The 14,118-nt window shown below is 35.4% G+C and overlaps 1 protein-coding gene across 1 annotated transcript in view; it reads right to left on the bottom strand.

Annotated features, from left to right (window-relative positions):
* Positions 1-14,118, bottom strand: part of LOC121528480 (arf-GAP with dual PH domain-containing protein 1-like) — a 66,942-nt gene continuing 52,824 nt past the window's right edge. Inside the window, exons 5-11 of the mRNA XM_041815961.1 lie at positions 12,679-12,791; positions 12,404-12,550; positions 10,616-10,699; positions 10,463-10,525; positions 9,158-9,229; positions 8,849-9,077; positions 1-991 (exon numbers count right to left, since the gene is read on the bottom strand). Coding sequence (XP_041671895.1) covers positions 963-991; positions 8,849-9,077; positions 9,158-9,229; positions 10,463-10,525; positions 10,616-10,699; positions 12,404-12,550; positions 12,679-12,791 — 737 coding nt within the window. The 3' untranslated portion in view covers positions 1-962. The remainder of the gene's footprint in view (positions 992-8,848; positions 9,078-9,157; positions 9,230-10,462; positions 10,526-10,615; positions 10,700-12,403; positions 12,551-12,678; positions 12,792-14,118) is intronic.

Genomic DNA, 14,118 nt, shown 5'->3' on the forward strand with positions numbered 1-14,118 from the left:
ATACTGAAGTTTATTTAGACACAAACAAAGCTGAAAAATAAAATGAGTTATTCATCTAAAGAATGAGGACATGAATAAAACACCAGTTTGATCATTTGCTCTACCAAAGTTGACTTAAAATGATCATATTTAAAAGAAACAGGTGTATTTAAATGTTTGAGCACAAATCCAATAAAAGCAACAGGTTGTAAGAAAATGATGTATTCATGTTAAATCAGGTTTTTATAATAAAACAAACCATCAATATGAGAGCCAACACAAAACAGATGCAATCAAAACTCAGAGATGTGTTACAATTCAGTCACATTACAATCCTTTAAAGCAGCGAGAACGGTCTACAATGACTGAGGAGGTTCAAAAATACATAGAAAGAAGAGCACAGCTGTCCCACTGAGGTTTGAAAAAGACCCTGTCTAGATGCAGATCAGCCTCCTCTGGCTACAGTAACAGCAACGGTGATCTGGTTTATGCATATTTGTTGTTAACAGCACTTTGTAGGTTCAGCTTTAGCAGGGTTTCAGGGCCAGAGGGTCAACCTCAACAAAAACTTTACACTCCACATACACTGTTAGTCACTGTCATCAAAACTGTACATTCAATAAATCCACATTGCATCGTCTTTATTCAACATCCAGTGAAATGACTCTAGATTACATACTTACAGGAGAGTTCCACGTCAGTGCAGGGAGAGGGGACAGGGAAAGACACGGCAGTATGGAGGATTACGTACAGCACACAGCAGCCAGATGATGACAGCATCACCATCGTCCAATGGGAGTTCAAGTTTTCTCCACACAAATAGACATGTGTACCTTTGTGTCTTTATCTTCTTTACCATCTTAGGACCCTCCTGCACACTCCCAGCCCCCCCCCCCAACCTAGATCCATGGTCCCACATCAGGATTGGCTCTGGTCTGAATGAGACTGGGTAAGGCCAGGTGGATCACGGCCCCCTGAGGGCTTCAAGGCTTGTGTTTGAAATGGGCCTCAACTGCACAAACAAACCAAGCAACAAACAATTATACAAAAGAACAGGTACATAGTTGTTTTTATATTAAATGTATTGTAAATGTTCTGCTATATCATTAATATCTAACCAGATAATTAATATCAATAGTCAAATGTTTCACGGTATAATATTAACATAAATGTAAAATTATTTCCAATATGACATTTTTATAACTAATACTGGCATTTACTGGTCATTTGCCCAATGTACAACGAATTAGGGCTGGGCATTGTTAAGAACCTCACGATTCAATTCGATCTCGATTCTTTAGGTTCCGGTTTGATTCAATATCGATTCAATTCAGTATTGACTTAAATGCTTCAATGTTGATTCAGTAAGAAGTAGAAATACACAAATAACCTGTTGACAATTTTAATAATTATTTTCATGCCCATGTGAACATATTTGATAAGTCACCTCACATTTTTGAGCAATAAAACATCTGAAAATAAAAAATTTGCACAATAATAACTTATTTGTGCATAGGGAATACAAAAGTAAAAAACATGCAAGTTCTGAATAAACACTGAAAAACTAAAGTGTATGTAAACTCAAATAATATTTCTTTCCTCTTGGAAATTGTGATAAACCTCACATAACATGGTTATGGTATGTTGTTGTTTGGTTGAGTGTGGCCTAGTTTTAGTCATCACAGATCTATTTTTGATTGTCTCAGTCTAGTTTTAGTCATCACAGATCTATTTTTGTTAGTGTCACTGTAGTTTTAGTCATCACAGATCTATTTTTGATTGTCTCAGTCTAGTTTTAGTCATCACAGATCTATTTTTGTTAGTGTCACTGTAGTTTTAGTCATCACAGATCTATTTTTGTTAGTCTCAGTCTAGTTTAAGTCATCACAGATCTATTTTTGTTAGTCTCAGTCTAGTTTTAGTCATCACAGATCTATTTTTGTTAGTCTCAGTCTAGTTTTAGTCATCACAGATCTATTTTTGATTGTCTCAGTCTAGTTTTAGTCATCACAGATCTATTTTTGTTAGTCTCAGTCTAGTTTTAGTCATCACAGATCTATTTTTGTTAGTCTCAGTCTAGTTTAAGTCATCACAGATCTATTTTTGATTGTCTCAGTCTAGTTTTAGTCATCACAGATCTATTTTGGTTAGTCTCAGTCTAGTTTTAGTCATCACAGATCTATTTTTGTTAGTCTCAGTCTAGTTTAAGTCATCACAGATCTATTTTTGTTAGTCTCAGTCTAGTTTAAGTCATCACAGATCTATTTTTGTTAGTCTCAGTCTAGTTTTAGTCATCACAGATCTATTTTTGATTGTCTCAGTCTAGTTTTAGTCATCACAGATCTATTTTGGTTAGTCTCAGTCTAGTTTTAGTCATCACAGATCTATTTTTGTTAGTCTCAGTCTAGTTTAAGTCATCACAGATCTATTTTTGTTAGTCTCAGTCTAGTTTAAGTCATCACAGATCTATTTTTGTTAGTCTCAGTCTAGTTTAAGTCATCACAGATCTATTTTTGTTAGTCTCAGTCTAGTTTTAGTCATCACAGATCTATTTTGGTTAGTCTCAGTCTAGTTTAAGTCATCACAGATCTATTTTTGTTAGTCTCAGTCTAGTTTAAGTCATCACAGATCTATTTTTGTTAGTCTCAGTCTAGTTTAAGTCATCACAGATCTATTTTTGTTAGTCTCAGTCTAGTTTTAGTCATCACAGATCTATTTTGGTTAGTCTCAGTCTAGTTTTAGTCATCACAGATCTATTTTTGTTAGTCTCAGTCTAGTTTAAGTCATCACAGATCTATTTTTGTTAGTCTCAGTCTAGTTTTAGTCATCACAGATCTATTTTGGTTAGTCTCAGTCTAGTTTTAGTCATCACAGATCTATTTTTGCTAGTCTCAGTCTAGTTTTAGTCATCACAGATCTATTTTTGTTAGTCTCAGTCTAGTTTTAGTCATCACAGATCTATTTTTGTTAGTCTCAGTCTAGTTTTAGTCATCACAGATCTATTTTTGTTAGTCTCAGTCTAGTTTTAGTCATCACAGATCTATTTTTGATTGTCTCTGTCTAGTTTTAGTCATCACAGATCTATTTTTGTTAGTCTCAGTCTAGTTTTAGTCATCACAGATCTATTTTTGTTAGTCTCAGTCTAGTTTTAGTCATCACAGATCTATTTTCGTTAGTCCCAGTCTAGTTTTAGTCATCACAGATCTATTTTTGTTAGTCTCAGTCTAGTTTTACTTGTCACCAGGGCTTGACATTGACACCCGCCAACTAGCCAAATGCGGGTGGATTTCAGCTTTGGCAGGTAGCAGCGGGTTGAATTTATCAGAGTCACAACTTATGCTTTACTCTGAAAGTGCTTGTCAGTTAGCCCTTATGGTTTAGACTTGTTACAGAGAGGCTGTTTGGCACATAAAGGCTCAAATTTCCCTCCAAAATAACTGAAAAGTGGCTGGAATCTTCATCCATTTGTGCGTATTTTACGCAGCGCCAAGGGCTTTGATGCTGTATGACGCACAAAAACGTGACACTCACAGACATATACTGACACACACTAGCACTGACATGTTGGTTAGACTGAAGGCTTCTATCTGATTAGGGAAAATGTTTCAGAATTTGCAGGATAAACTCAGACCTGAACTTTCTCTTTCTGCTTTAAAGTTCCATGTGCATGAGTGTCGTTTATGTGTGTGTGCGCGCTCCAGCCGTGTGTTTCTGTCGCTTGTGCGAGCCAGGGCGGGCGGTGTGTCTAAATATTGTTTAATTAATACTCCATCTATATTCTTTGTTTGTTGAGAGCAATCTTAATGATAAAAAACCTCTGCAAAGGTGCGCATACTTTAAATGTTATTGAAAATTTTAAACCTTTGTATATTCAGGGTTAATTATAAATTTACCATAAATCGATAATTAACGGTTATAAAAGACGAAAGAAACTCTGAAACTTTAAATAAGTTCACTGAGGCAGTGAGAAACAGAGGCAGAAGGATTAAAATCTGTAACTGATCACTTAGGAGTCCAAAAGAATTCAACTAAATGGTGATTTTTTTTTCTTCTTATATTATACATCCGTTGTTTAATGTTCTCCAAATGTGAGCTTCACCACCAAATGTAAGTCATCTATTATTTGAAGAGATATTTTAATTAGTATTAGACACACGTATGAAAACACTTCCTCCGTACAGTATAGAGCAAAGGACAGGAAAAGTTGGACACTTAATATTCTCCGGTGAAGATTTGTCAGAGTGAAAATTAGAGATGTTCTTGTAATCTGCTGTAGTTTTTTCTAATAAACAGCTGGTTAACAGTATTTTAGTTTTAGCATAAACTTGAGAATCATTAAGAAAATAAAAATCTGAGAGTTTTAACTCTTAGAAAACTGTCTCTAACAGTCTGACCCATATCTCTTCTGCAGAACCACCAGCCACCGTGGCTGGTGAGCAAAAAAGTTAATGTCAAGCCCTGCTAGTCACAGATCTATTTTTGTTAGTCTCAGTCTAGTTTTAGTCATTTTTGTTAGTCTCAGTCTAGTTTAAGTCATTTTTATTATTCTCAGTCTAGTTTTAGTCATCACAGATCTATTATTGTTAGTCTCAGTCTAGTTTTAGTCATCACAGATCTATTTTTGTTAGTCTCAGTCTAGTTTTAGTCATCACAGATCTATTTTTGTTAGTCTCAGTCTAGTTTTAGTCATCACAGATCTATTTTTGTTAGTCTCACTGTAGTTTTAGTCATCACAGATCTATTTTTGATTGTCTCAGTCTAGTTTTAGTCATCACAGATCTATTATTGTTAGTCTCAGTCTAGTTTTAGTCATCACAGATCTATTATTGTTAGTCTCAGTCTAGTTTTAGTCATCACAGATCTATTTTTGTTAGTCTCACTGTAGTTTTAGTCATCACAGATCTATTTTTGATTGTCTCAGTCTAGTTTTAGTCATCACAGATCTATTTTTGTTAGTCTCACTGTAGTTTTAGTCATCACAGATCTATTTTTGATTGTCTCAGTCTAGTTTTAGTCATCACAGATCTATTTTTGTTAGTCTCAGTCTAGTTTTAGTCATCACAGATCTATTATTGTTAGTCTCAGTCTAGTTTTAGTCATCACAGATCTATTTTTGTTAGTCTCACTGTAGTTTTAGTCATCACAGATCTATTTTTGTTAGTCTCACTGTAGTTTTAGTCATCACAGATCTATTTTTGTTAGTCTCACTGTAGTTTTAGTCATCACAGATCTATTTTTGTTAGTCTCAGTCTAGTTTTAGTCATCACAGATCTATTTTTGATTGTCTCAGTCTAGTTTTAGTCATCACAGATCTATTTTTGTTAGTCTCAGTCTAGTTTTAGTCATCACAGATCTATTATTGTTAGTCTCAGTCTAGTTTTAGTCATCACAGATCTATTTTTGATTGTCTCAGTCTAGTTTTAGTCATCACAGATCTATTTTTGTTAGTCTCACTGTAGTTTTAGTCATCACAGATCTATTTTTGTTAGTCTCAGTCTAGTTTTAGTCATCACAGATCTATTTTTGATTGTCTCAGTCTAGTTTTAGTCATCACAGATCTATTTTTGATTGTCTCAGTCTAGTTTTAGTCATTTTTGTTAGTCTCAGTCTAGTTTAAGTCATTTTTATTATTCTCAGTCTAGTTTTAGTCATCACAGATCTATTATTGTTAGTCTCAGTCTAGTTTTAGTCATCACAGATCTATTTTTGTTAGTCTCAGTCTAGTTTTAGTCATCACAGATCTATTTTTGTTAGTCTCACTGTAGTTTTAGTCATCACAGATCTATTTTTGTTAGTCTCAGTCTAGTTTTAGTCATCACAGATCTATTTTTGATTGTCTCAGTCTAGTTTTAGTCATCACAGATCTATTTTTGTTAGTCTCAGTCTAGTTTTAGTCATCACAGATCTATTATTGTTAGTCTCAGTCTAGTTTTAGTCATCACAGATCTATTTTTGATTGTCTCAGTCTAGTTTTAGTCATCACAGATCTATTTTTGTTAGTCTCACTGTAGTTTTAGTCATCACAGATCTATTTTTGTTAGTCTCAGTCTAGTTTTAGTCATCACAGATCTATTTTTGTTTGTCTCAGTCTAGTTTTAGTCATCACAGATCTATTTTTGATTGTCTCAGTCTAGTTTTAGTCATTTTTGTTAGTCTCAGTCTAGTTTAAGTCATTTTTATTATTCTCAGTCTAGTTTTAGTCATCACAGATCTATTATTGTTAGTCTCAGTCTAGTTTTAGTCATCACAGATCTATTTTTGTTAGTCTCAGTCTAGTTTTAGTCATCACAGATCTATTTTTGATTGTCTCAGTCTAGTTTTAGTCATCACAGATCTATTTTTGTTAGTCTCAGTCTAGTTTTAGTCATCACAGATCTATTATTGTTAGTCTCAGTCTAGTTTTAGTCATCACAGATCTATTTTTGTTAGTCTCACTGTAGTTTTAGTCATCACAGATCTATTTTTGATTGTCTCAGTCTAGTTTTAGTCATCACAGATCTATTTTTGTTAGTCTCACTGTAGTTTTAGTCATCACAGATCTATTTTTGTTAGTCTCAGTCTAGTTTTAGTCATCACAGATCTATTTTTGTTAGTCTCAGTCTAGTTTTAGTCATCACAGATCTATTTTTGTTAGTCTCAGTCTAGTTTTAGTCATCACAGATCTATTTTTTTTAGTGTAGTTTTAGTCATCACAGATGTATTTTTGTTAGTCTAGTCTAGTTTTAGTCATCACAGATCTATTTTTGTTAGTCTCAGTCTAGTTTTAGTCATCACAGATCTATTTTTGTTAGTCTCAGTCTAGTTTTAGTCATCACAGATCTATTTTTGTTAGTCTCAGTCTAGTTTTAGTCATCACAGATCTATTTTTGTTAGTCTCACTGTAGTTTTAGTCATCACAGATCTATTTTTGTTAGTCTCACTGTAGTTTTAGTCATCACAGATCTATTTTTGTTAGTCTCAGTCTAGTTTTAGTCATTTTTGTTAGTCTCAGTCTAGTTTAAGTCATTTTTATTATTCTCAGTCTAGTTTTAGTCATCACAGATCTATTTTTGTTAGTCTCTGTCTAGTTTTAGTCATCGCAGATCTATTTTTGTTAGTGTCACTGTAGTTTTAGTCATCACAGATCTATTTTTGTTAGTCTCTGTCTAGTTTTAGTCATCACAGATCTATTTTTGTTAGTCTCAGTCTAGTTTTAGTCATCACAGATCTATTTTTGTTAGTCCCAGTCTAGTTTTAGTCATCACAGATCTATTTTTGTTAGTCTCAGTCTAGTTTTAGTCATCACAGATCTATTTTTGTTAGTCTCAGTCTAGTTTTAGTCATCACAGATCTATTTTTGTTAGTCTCTGTCTAGTTTTAGTCATCACAGATCTATTTTTGTTAGTCTCAGTCTAGTTTTAGTCATCACAGATCTATTTTTGTTAGTCCCAGTCTAGTTTTAGTCATCACAGATCTATTTTTGTTAGTGTCACTGTAGTTTTAGTCATCACAAATCTATTTTTGTTAGTGTGAGTCTAGTTTTAGTCAAGAGCTCAAACTCTGAGATTTAAAAGGTAAAAACACATTATTCAAAGTCAAAATAATGTTTTTTAAAAGAATGTTTATGAGATGGAAAGTTGAAATCACGAGTTTAAAAGATCAAAATATGAGTTTAAATTGTGGTGATTGCAGCATGTTGCTTTTATTTTGACAAGTTCTGGTTTGACTATTTTTTGCGTGGAGTTCTGTTTTCCCTCTTTACAGAGATTGGGCATCTCACTTTGCACTGGCTCTCCTGGCACCTGCACACCTGATGATCACAGCAATCACTACCAGCTCTCAAGCTCTGCTCTGAGTTCTCACCAGCGCCAGATTATTCCCGCATCTCAATGTGGTATTGGCCACCTCCTAGTGCTTTGTTGCTAACTTCGAGTCTTTCGTTGAGATTTCTACTACGTGTGTTTTTCCTGGGACTAATCCTGCTCTCCCTCCGTCTCTTCCAGAGCCTCCACGAGCCACCAGTGCTAAGCCCACTATCTGCCACACTGCCTCACTCTCTTCCCAGATTCACTCACCAGCCTCCCCTCACAAAGCCTCTAGCCTCTAGCCTCTAGCCCTCATGTCCTCATGGATTCCCTCTCACACCCTGGACCCTGGATTCCCCCCCTTACCTCCTGTTATTCCCATAACAAATCTGTTTAACTGCTTTATCTGTTTCTGGTTCTGCATTTTGGGTCCTACATTAATCTTTTGATCTACGTATCGCAACACAAATCATACACAAATCATACATTTTGAATCTAGAATGTAGAAATATGACATTAAAAGTCAAAGTTAGGAGTTGGAAGGTCAAAACATGAGATGAAATTTGAAAAATTTTATTTTCTCACATTCCAGACATTTTAGCTGATAATTTTTACTCTTTAGTTTTTCCATTTTTTGTGATTTAACAAGGATATTTTAAACCATCAAAATTAAATTTACATTTTTATACTGGAGGAAATCTGTAGACCTCAAACCAGTGGGCTGATTATAATAAAAACATGATATGAACCTGTAGACCGGGTATAACTGTTCCAAGGGCCAGATTTGGTCCCAGGGCCTTGAGTTTGACACCCCTGATCTAAATATGTGAAAGGCTCTGTCAGAATGGACCCAGTGTTTTTTTTTTGTTTGTTTTGTTTTATATGGAGTGTAAGAACCATAACATCATTTTAACTTCTTAAAGTAGTAGAATTGGACTCGGTGTGTAAGGTTTCTGAGCTTTTAAGTTTTTTACTGAATTATGGATCTTAATAAAAACTGGCTCAGTGTGCAAAGATCTTAATTCACAGAATAATTTCTTCTTAAACTATTACTGCAGGGTGGAAATGTGAAGTTTTGTTCTTACCTGCATATTCCTGTGGTCTCATTGGACGATTTATTACCCTCTGAAATGCAGCTATCCAATCCTGTTGCTCAGCCTCTGTCTCACAGGCAAACAGAAACTTCCTGTCTGGTGTGACTATGGTGATGCCATGGTTCCAATGGTAGCCCTGTGCAGATGGGGGCAAGCCCGACAGGACTGTGTAGCTGTTCTCCTTACTGCCGATGAACACCTCACCACGGGCATAGGCATCCTGGGACATAGAGAGAGCATGAGCTAGATGTTTGGAAACTCAGTGAAAATCCAGGTCTGAGGGTGCAGTGCTCTTCTTACCAGGGGATCTTTGAAGTACATGAGTCTCCTGTCATCCATAGTGAACCACCTCTTCTTGAAGCCCTCTGTGTGCTGTGAAGGAAAACTAAACAACTGAAATAAATGTCTAAAGAATGTCTGCATGTACACAGAAATGCATGATATTCCTTTCATAATGAAGCCCATAATCAAATAGAGAATTTAAAGATATAATATGTATTTTTGTTAACCTACATAGTAGATGTAGTGAACAGGAAAAAAAAGACTTGTTTTTTGTTTGTTTTTTTACAATAGAGCAGGGGTGTCAAACTTAAGGCCCAGGGGCCAAATCCGGCCCGTGGACTGATGATGCCAGGCCCACAACAGCATATCATATTTGTATTCTAACTGGCCCACCAGTATGAGGTCTGCAGATTTCCTCCAGTATAATAAATGTAAACTTCAACTTGATTATTTAAAATATCCTTGTCAAGCCATAAAACTCTAAATAAATTGTTTTTATTTCATATTTTCAATTTTGCATCTCAAGATTATGACTCAAACTCATGATTTGACTTTTCATTTTATACTTTGACCTTTTCAACTCAGAATTTGGACTTTATATGTCACATTTTTATCTTTAAGGTTCACAATTTAAATTTTTTAGTCATATTTTGACCTTTTCAGCTCCTCGCTTTGGCTTTTTAATCCCATACTTGGACTTAAAAAAAAATGATTTCGATTTTTTTCTCATATTTCGAACAAATAATTTTTGATTTTTATAACATATTTTGACCTTGTACACTCCCACTTTTGGGTCTAAGTCACAGTTTGACTTTTAAACTCATGATTTCAAATTTGATCTCATATTCTGACCTTTCAAACTTATGATTTCAACTTTCTCCTCATATATTGGCTCTTTAAAAATATTATTTTTTATTTTATATATTGCGGTCTGATCTTTTGAACTAATAAATTGGAATTTTTATCTCAGATTTGAGCCTTTAAACTTACTATTTTTACTTTTTGAATTTCCAATGGATTTATCATCAGTGCTGTTTTTTCATGTTTTATTACTGGTGAAATGAGGTTGACAGTTTGTGGCTAAATGGGGACCCTGTTAGGCTCTCATGTTAGACCTGGATCCAGAATCTGGCCCCTGCTGTGATTGAGTTTGACGCCCCTGCCATAGTGTCTTTGACATTTTTTGGTTACTGCTTGAAGAATTTAAACATGTTTTCTGAATCGTCTGTAATCTGTAAGACTACCTGAAGGGAAAAAATAATGGGAGCCAGATTACACCTGACCTGCATAGAGCTTTTCTAAGGGAATAATTGCATGCACAACCTTTGGACCTGTTTTCTCCATAAAGCCTTCCTTCATGAAATTCCGAGTCAGTTTTGGAACCAGCTGTAGAAAAAGATACAAACAATCATTACTTAGAATGTATTTTCTCTAAAATAAGCTTTAAAATGATGTGATAAGATCCTTCATCCCCACCTCCTCATCGCTTGCTCCAGGGAAGGCTACCTGTAGGTAGTGGAACCTGGCTGCTCTGATAGAATTGAACCAGTCGACCATTTCCTGAAAAACGACAACTAGAAATAACTCTGGAAACATGTCACACTGAAACTGAGACAGTATCTGTCCTTACACAGTTCTCTGAACTGTAGGAGCTATGTGGATGTCGCGGTGTGGTCTGTAACTCTTCATCACAAAAATGGTCAAAAGGGGACGCTGAACCCGATGAACTCCTTTTGTCACAGACTGCAGTAACACAGCTCAGCCAGCAGAGGTAGCAGTGCTGTTTCTGTCTCACCATCTATTTACTTAAGAATAGAAATGAATATGTGCCCCTGTATTAATCCCTGTATCATTCATTTATTTAATATTTGATTGATAACTGAATATCAAATAATGAAAAAATTGTTCATTTTCTAAACAAAATCAAATAAACAAGAAATCTTTGTGACTTTTACCATTAATGTTGGGATCAGAGAATGTAATATGAAAAAAAGGGCGTAAGCAGTTAGTTTGATTTCATTTGCATAACCTGGTGCAGGTGTCATGCTCAGAAAAGCATCCTGAGAATCAGCCCATCAATGAGGAGTCCACACTTTCTGGAATGATATACGGACACAAACACCGGCACTGAGTTAGGGCGCACTCACACTAGGCGATCTGTACTGTGCCTGGGTACGTTTGAGCCTCAAAGTCCAGTACATTTGACCAGCATGAGTACACTCTTCCGCAGAGATGGGCACTCGAGTCGCACTTAAGTTGCACACATCAGTGACTTGAGACTTGACTTCGACTCGTGCGCAGGCCTCAAGGCTTGACTCGGACCCGTGATTTTGGACTCGTGCACAATCTTCAGTTTTAATTTTTCTATCATGATCTCTTGTCCCACTGTTATTTTCTGCCCCTTTCCTCCCCTTTTCTTTGACGGTTCGTGCGCCTTTTACGCAGCACCTACAGCCGCTCTCCTCTGTTCCTCATCTTTGTTCATGCTGCATAACAATGACACACAACCGCAAGGGTTACACAGACCCAACAATCCCAAAGAAAGGAAGAAAGAAAGAAAGTGTGTGTGTATATATATATATATATATATATATATATATATATATATATACATACATTTTTTCTGAAGACTCTTGTACACTGGGATGACATGTGGATTGAAGTTTTGTACAAGAATTCATAGACTGTGAATGAGGAGTTATTTCTGTCCTCTAAGTGAGGGGAATAGTGAGGCAAGTCCATCTCATTTTATCCAAACTCTTTAAAAATGAAAGCTGGGATATATCACTATTCAAAGACTCTAACATCTGACTGTTAAATCAAATAATAATAATAATTAGAACATTTCAAACTCCAAGTTAATAACCTTTATGAAAGGTTGTCATACTCCTGAGCCTGTGTTAGTACAAAGTAATACTCATCATCTAGGGATGCAGGATGTTAGACTAATAAACTAATATTTACCAACTCTTTTTATCAGCACCAAAAATAGATAAAAATCTAGATATCATCTGTGAAGAACACCAAGACCTGCTCTGGACTGAGCTGGTCCTGGTTGTGTGGATGATATAAAGGGCAGAGATGTTCTTAGCTGCTGCTATGATAACACCTGCCTGTATCAGTGTGCTGATAGGATGGTGCTTCCCTGCTGTAATCCTGGCAAGGATGTACTTCACTACACTGAAGAAAATCCCGAATTGCTTTTAAAGGTATTGTGAACAAAAAGACAAGTTTGTATTTGTGCAGAAGTCTTAGACATCAAACCTTAGCATCGCCGTGGTAAACAAAGATATTCCTTGTGCTGTTGTCTCTTAGGTAGGTGATCTGCAGGCCGCACGGGTTGCCAATCTTGGCTGGTTGGAACGTGGCATTGAGGGTCTCAATTTTCATCACTGCTTTAGGATCCCTTGCCTTTTTGGTGGACATAAAGAAAACATGATTTGTATTAAAATCCTGGATAAGGAGGAAGACTGGCTTTTTCTAAATTTAACTGTGCTGCTGATTTACAGAAAAAAAAAACTCTGTTCTGTTCCACTTACATCCTGCTTGTTGAAATATTTTAGTGCTCCCTCTCTCTCAGACAAGACAAACTTTCGGCTGAGAAACTGGCCATTGTCTCGTCCTCGTTTCCATAGAAACCCCTCTCTGTAGCCTGCACAGCGAGAAGAAATGGTGTGGTTACTATTATAAAGCAGCTAGAGCAGAAAGGTATGATGATGAGGTGTTAGAACTCAGTGGTGTCAAATCAAAGTTAATTTTTCAGTTAAAAGAAAAAGGAAAAAGAAAGGAAGAACACAGGTTTAGGGCAGGAGAAAACAGAATAGTAGACTAAGAAACGTCACATTACTCTCATAGCTACATGTCCATTTTAATGATGTTCTTCTTTGGTGTTAGGTAAAAAATACTAAAATTTTATGCTGTAAATGATGAAAATGGATTATACTGAATCATCGCTTTGATTTCACTTGAAAAACATTTTCATCAATTATATTTTTATTTACTTGCATTTTTAATGCTTAATGAACAAATCACATATATTTTCATCACCTTCATCACTTTTTGTGACTTACATGGTAAAATGATACATGAAAAAGTTTGAGCTGTTAATGATAAATAAAGAACAGTCTTAATGTTAACATTCTGCCATTATTTTCACCATATTGCAACAATTTTCATCAAATCAACTTCAAATGAATCAAATAATAATACCCACTGCTGTACATTTACCCTCAACCTGATCCACATCAATTTTCACTTTCCTCATCCTCATTCTCTCGTGATCAATCTCACTGTCCTTGTCCTCATTTTCATTTCAGTAATTACAGATTTATTCCTAAATGCACAATACTATAATGCAATGGTACCATTGTGAATTGATGAAAGTATAGTGTTTGCAGTTTTCTGTAATAGTACGGTGTTGCTTCAAGGCCACATGTACAGTGCTTAACAGATTTATTAGACCACCTGTCATAAAAAGGAGAAACAATAAAGATTTTAGAAATCTTTCAAAAACTTGTTTAAAACTAAAAATGTTATTGTTATTTATTTGGAAAATAACAAACTAAAACAACTAAATAGTCCTTTTTCACACATAATAACCAAAAAACTTCATATTTTGTATAGCCTCCTTTGGCCTTGATAACAGCTTGCATTCTTGCTGTCATTGAATGAATGATATGACCAAAAGATGACCAAATGACTAACTGACCAAAGAAACAACGGTGGTCCTCTCTCTTCACTGCAGGACAGAAAGATTTAGAAAATCTTTCATACCATCAGCAATAAGACTTTATGATTCTATCGTAAACAGATAAGACTTCCAGACAATTGAATTTCCCTTTGGGGATAAATAAAGTTATTGTATTTTATTGTATTGTATTGTATTGTATTGTTTTTATGAACTTTTCCACAGTCTCTTTTGTTACTGAGTTCCAAATAATTTCTAGCTGTTCCCACAGACTTGCTTTAGATGAAACTTT

The sequence above is a fragment of the Cheilinus undulatus genome, linkage group 20 (assembly GCF_018320785.1).
Source record: "Cheilinus undulatus linkage group 20, ASM1832078v1, whole genome shotgun sequence".
NCBI lineage: Eukaryota > Metazoa > Chordata > Actinopteri > Labriformes > Labridae > Cheilinus > Cheilinus undulatus.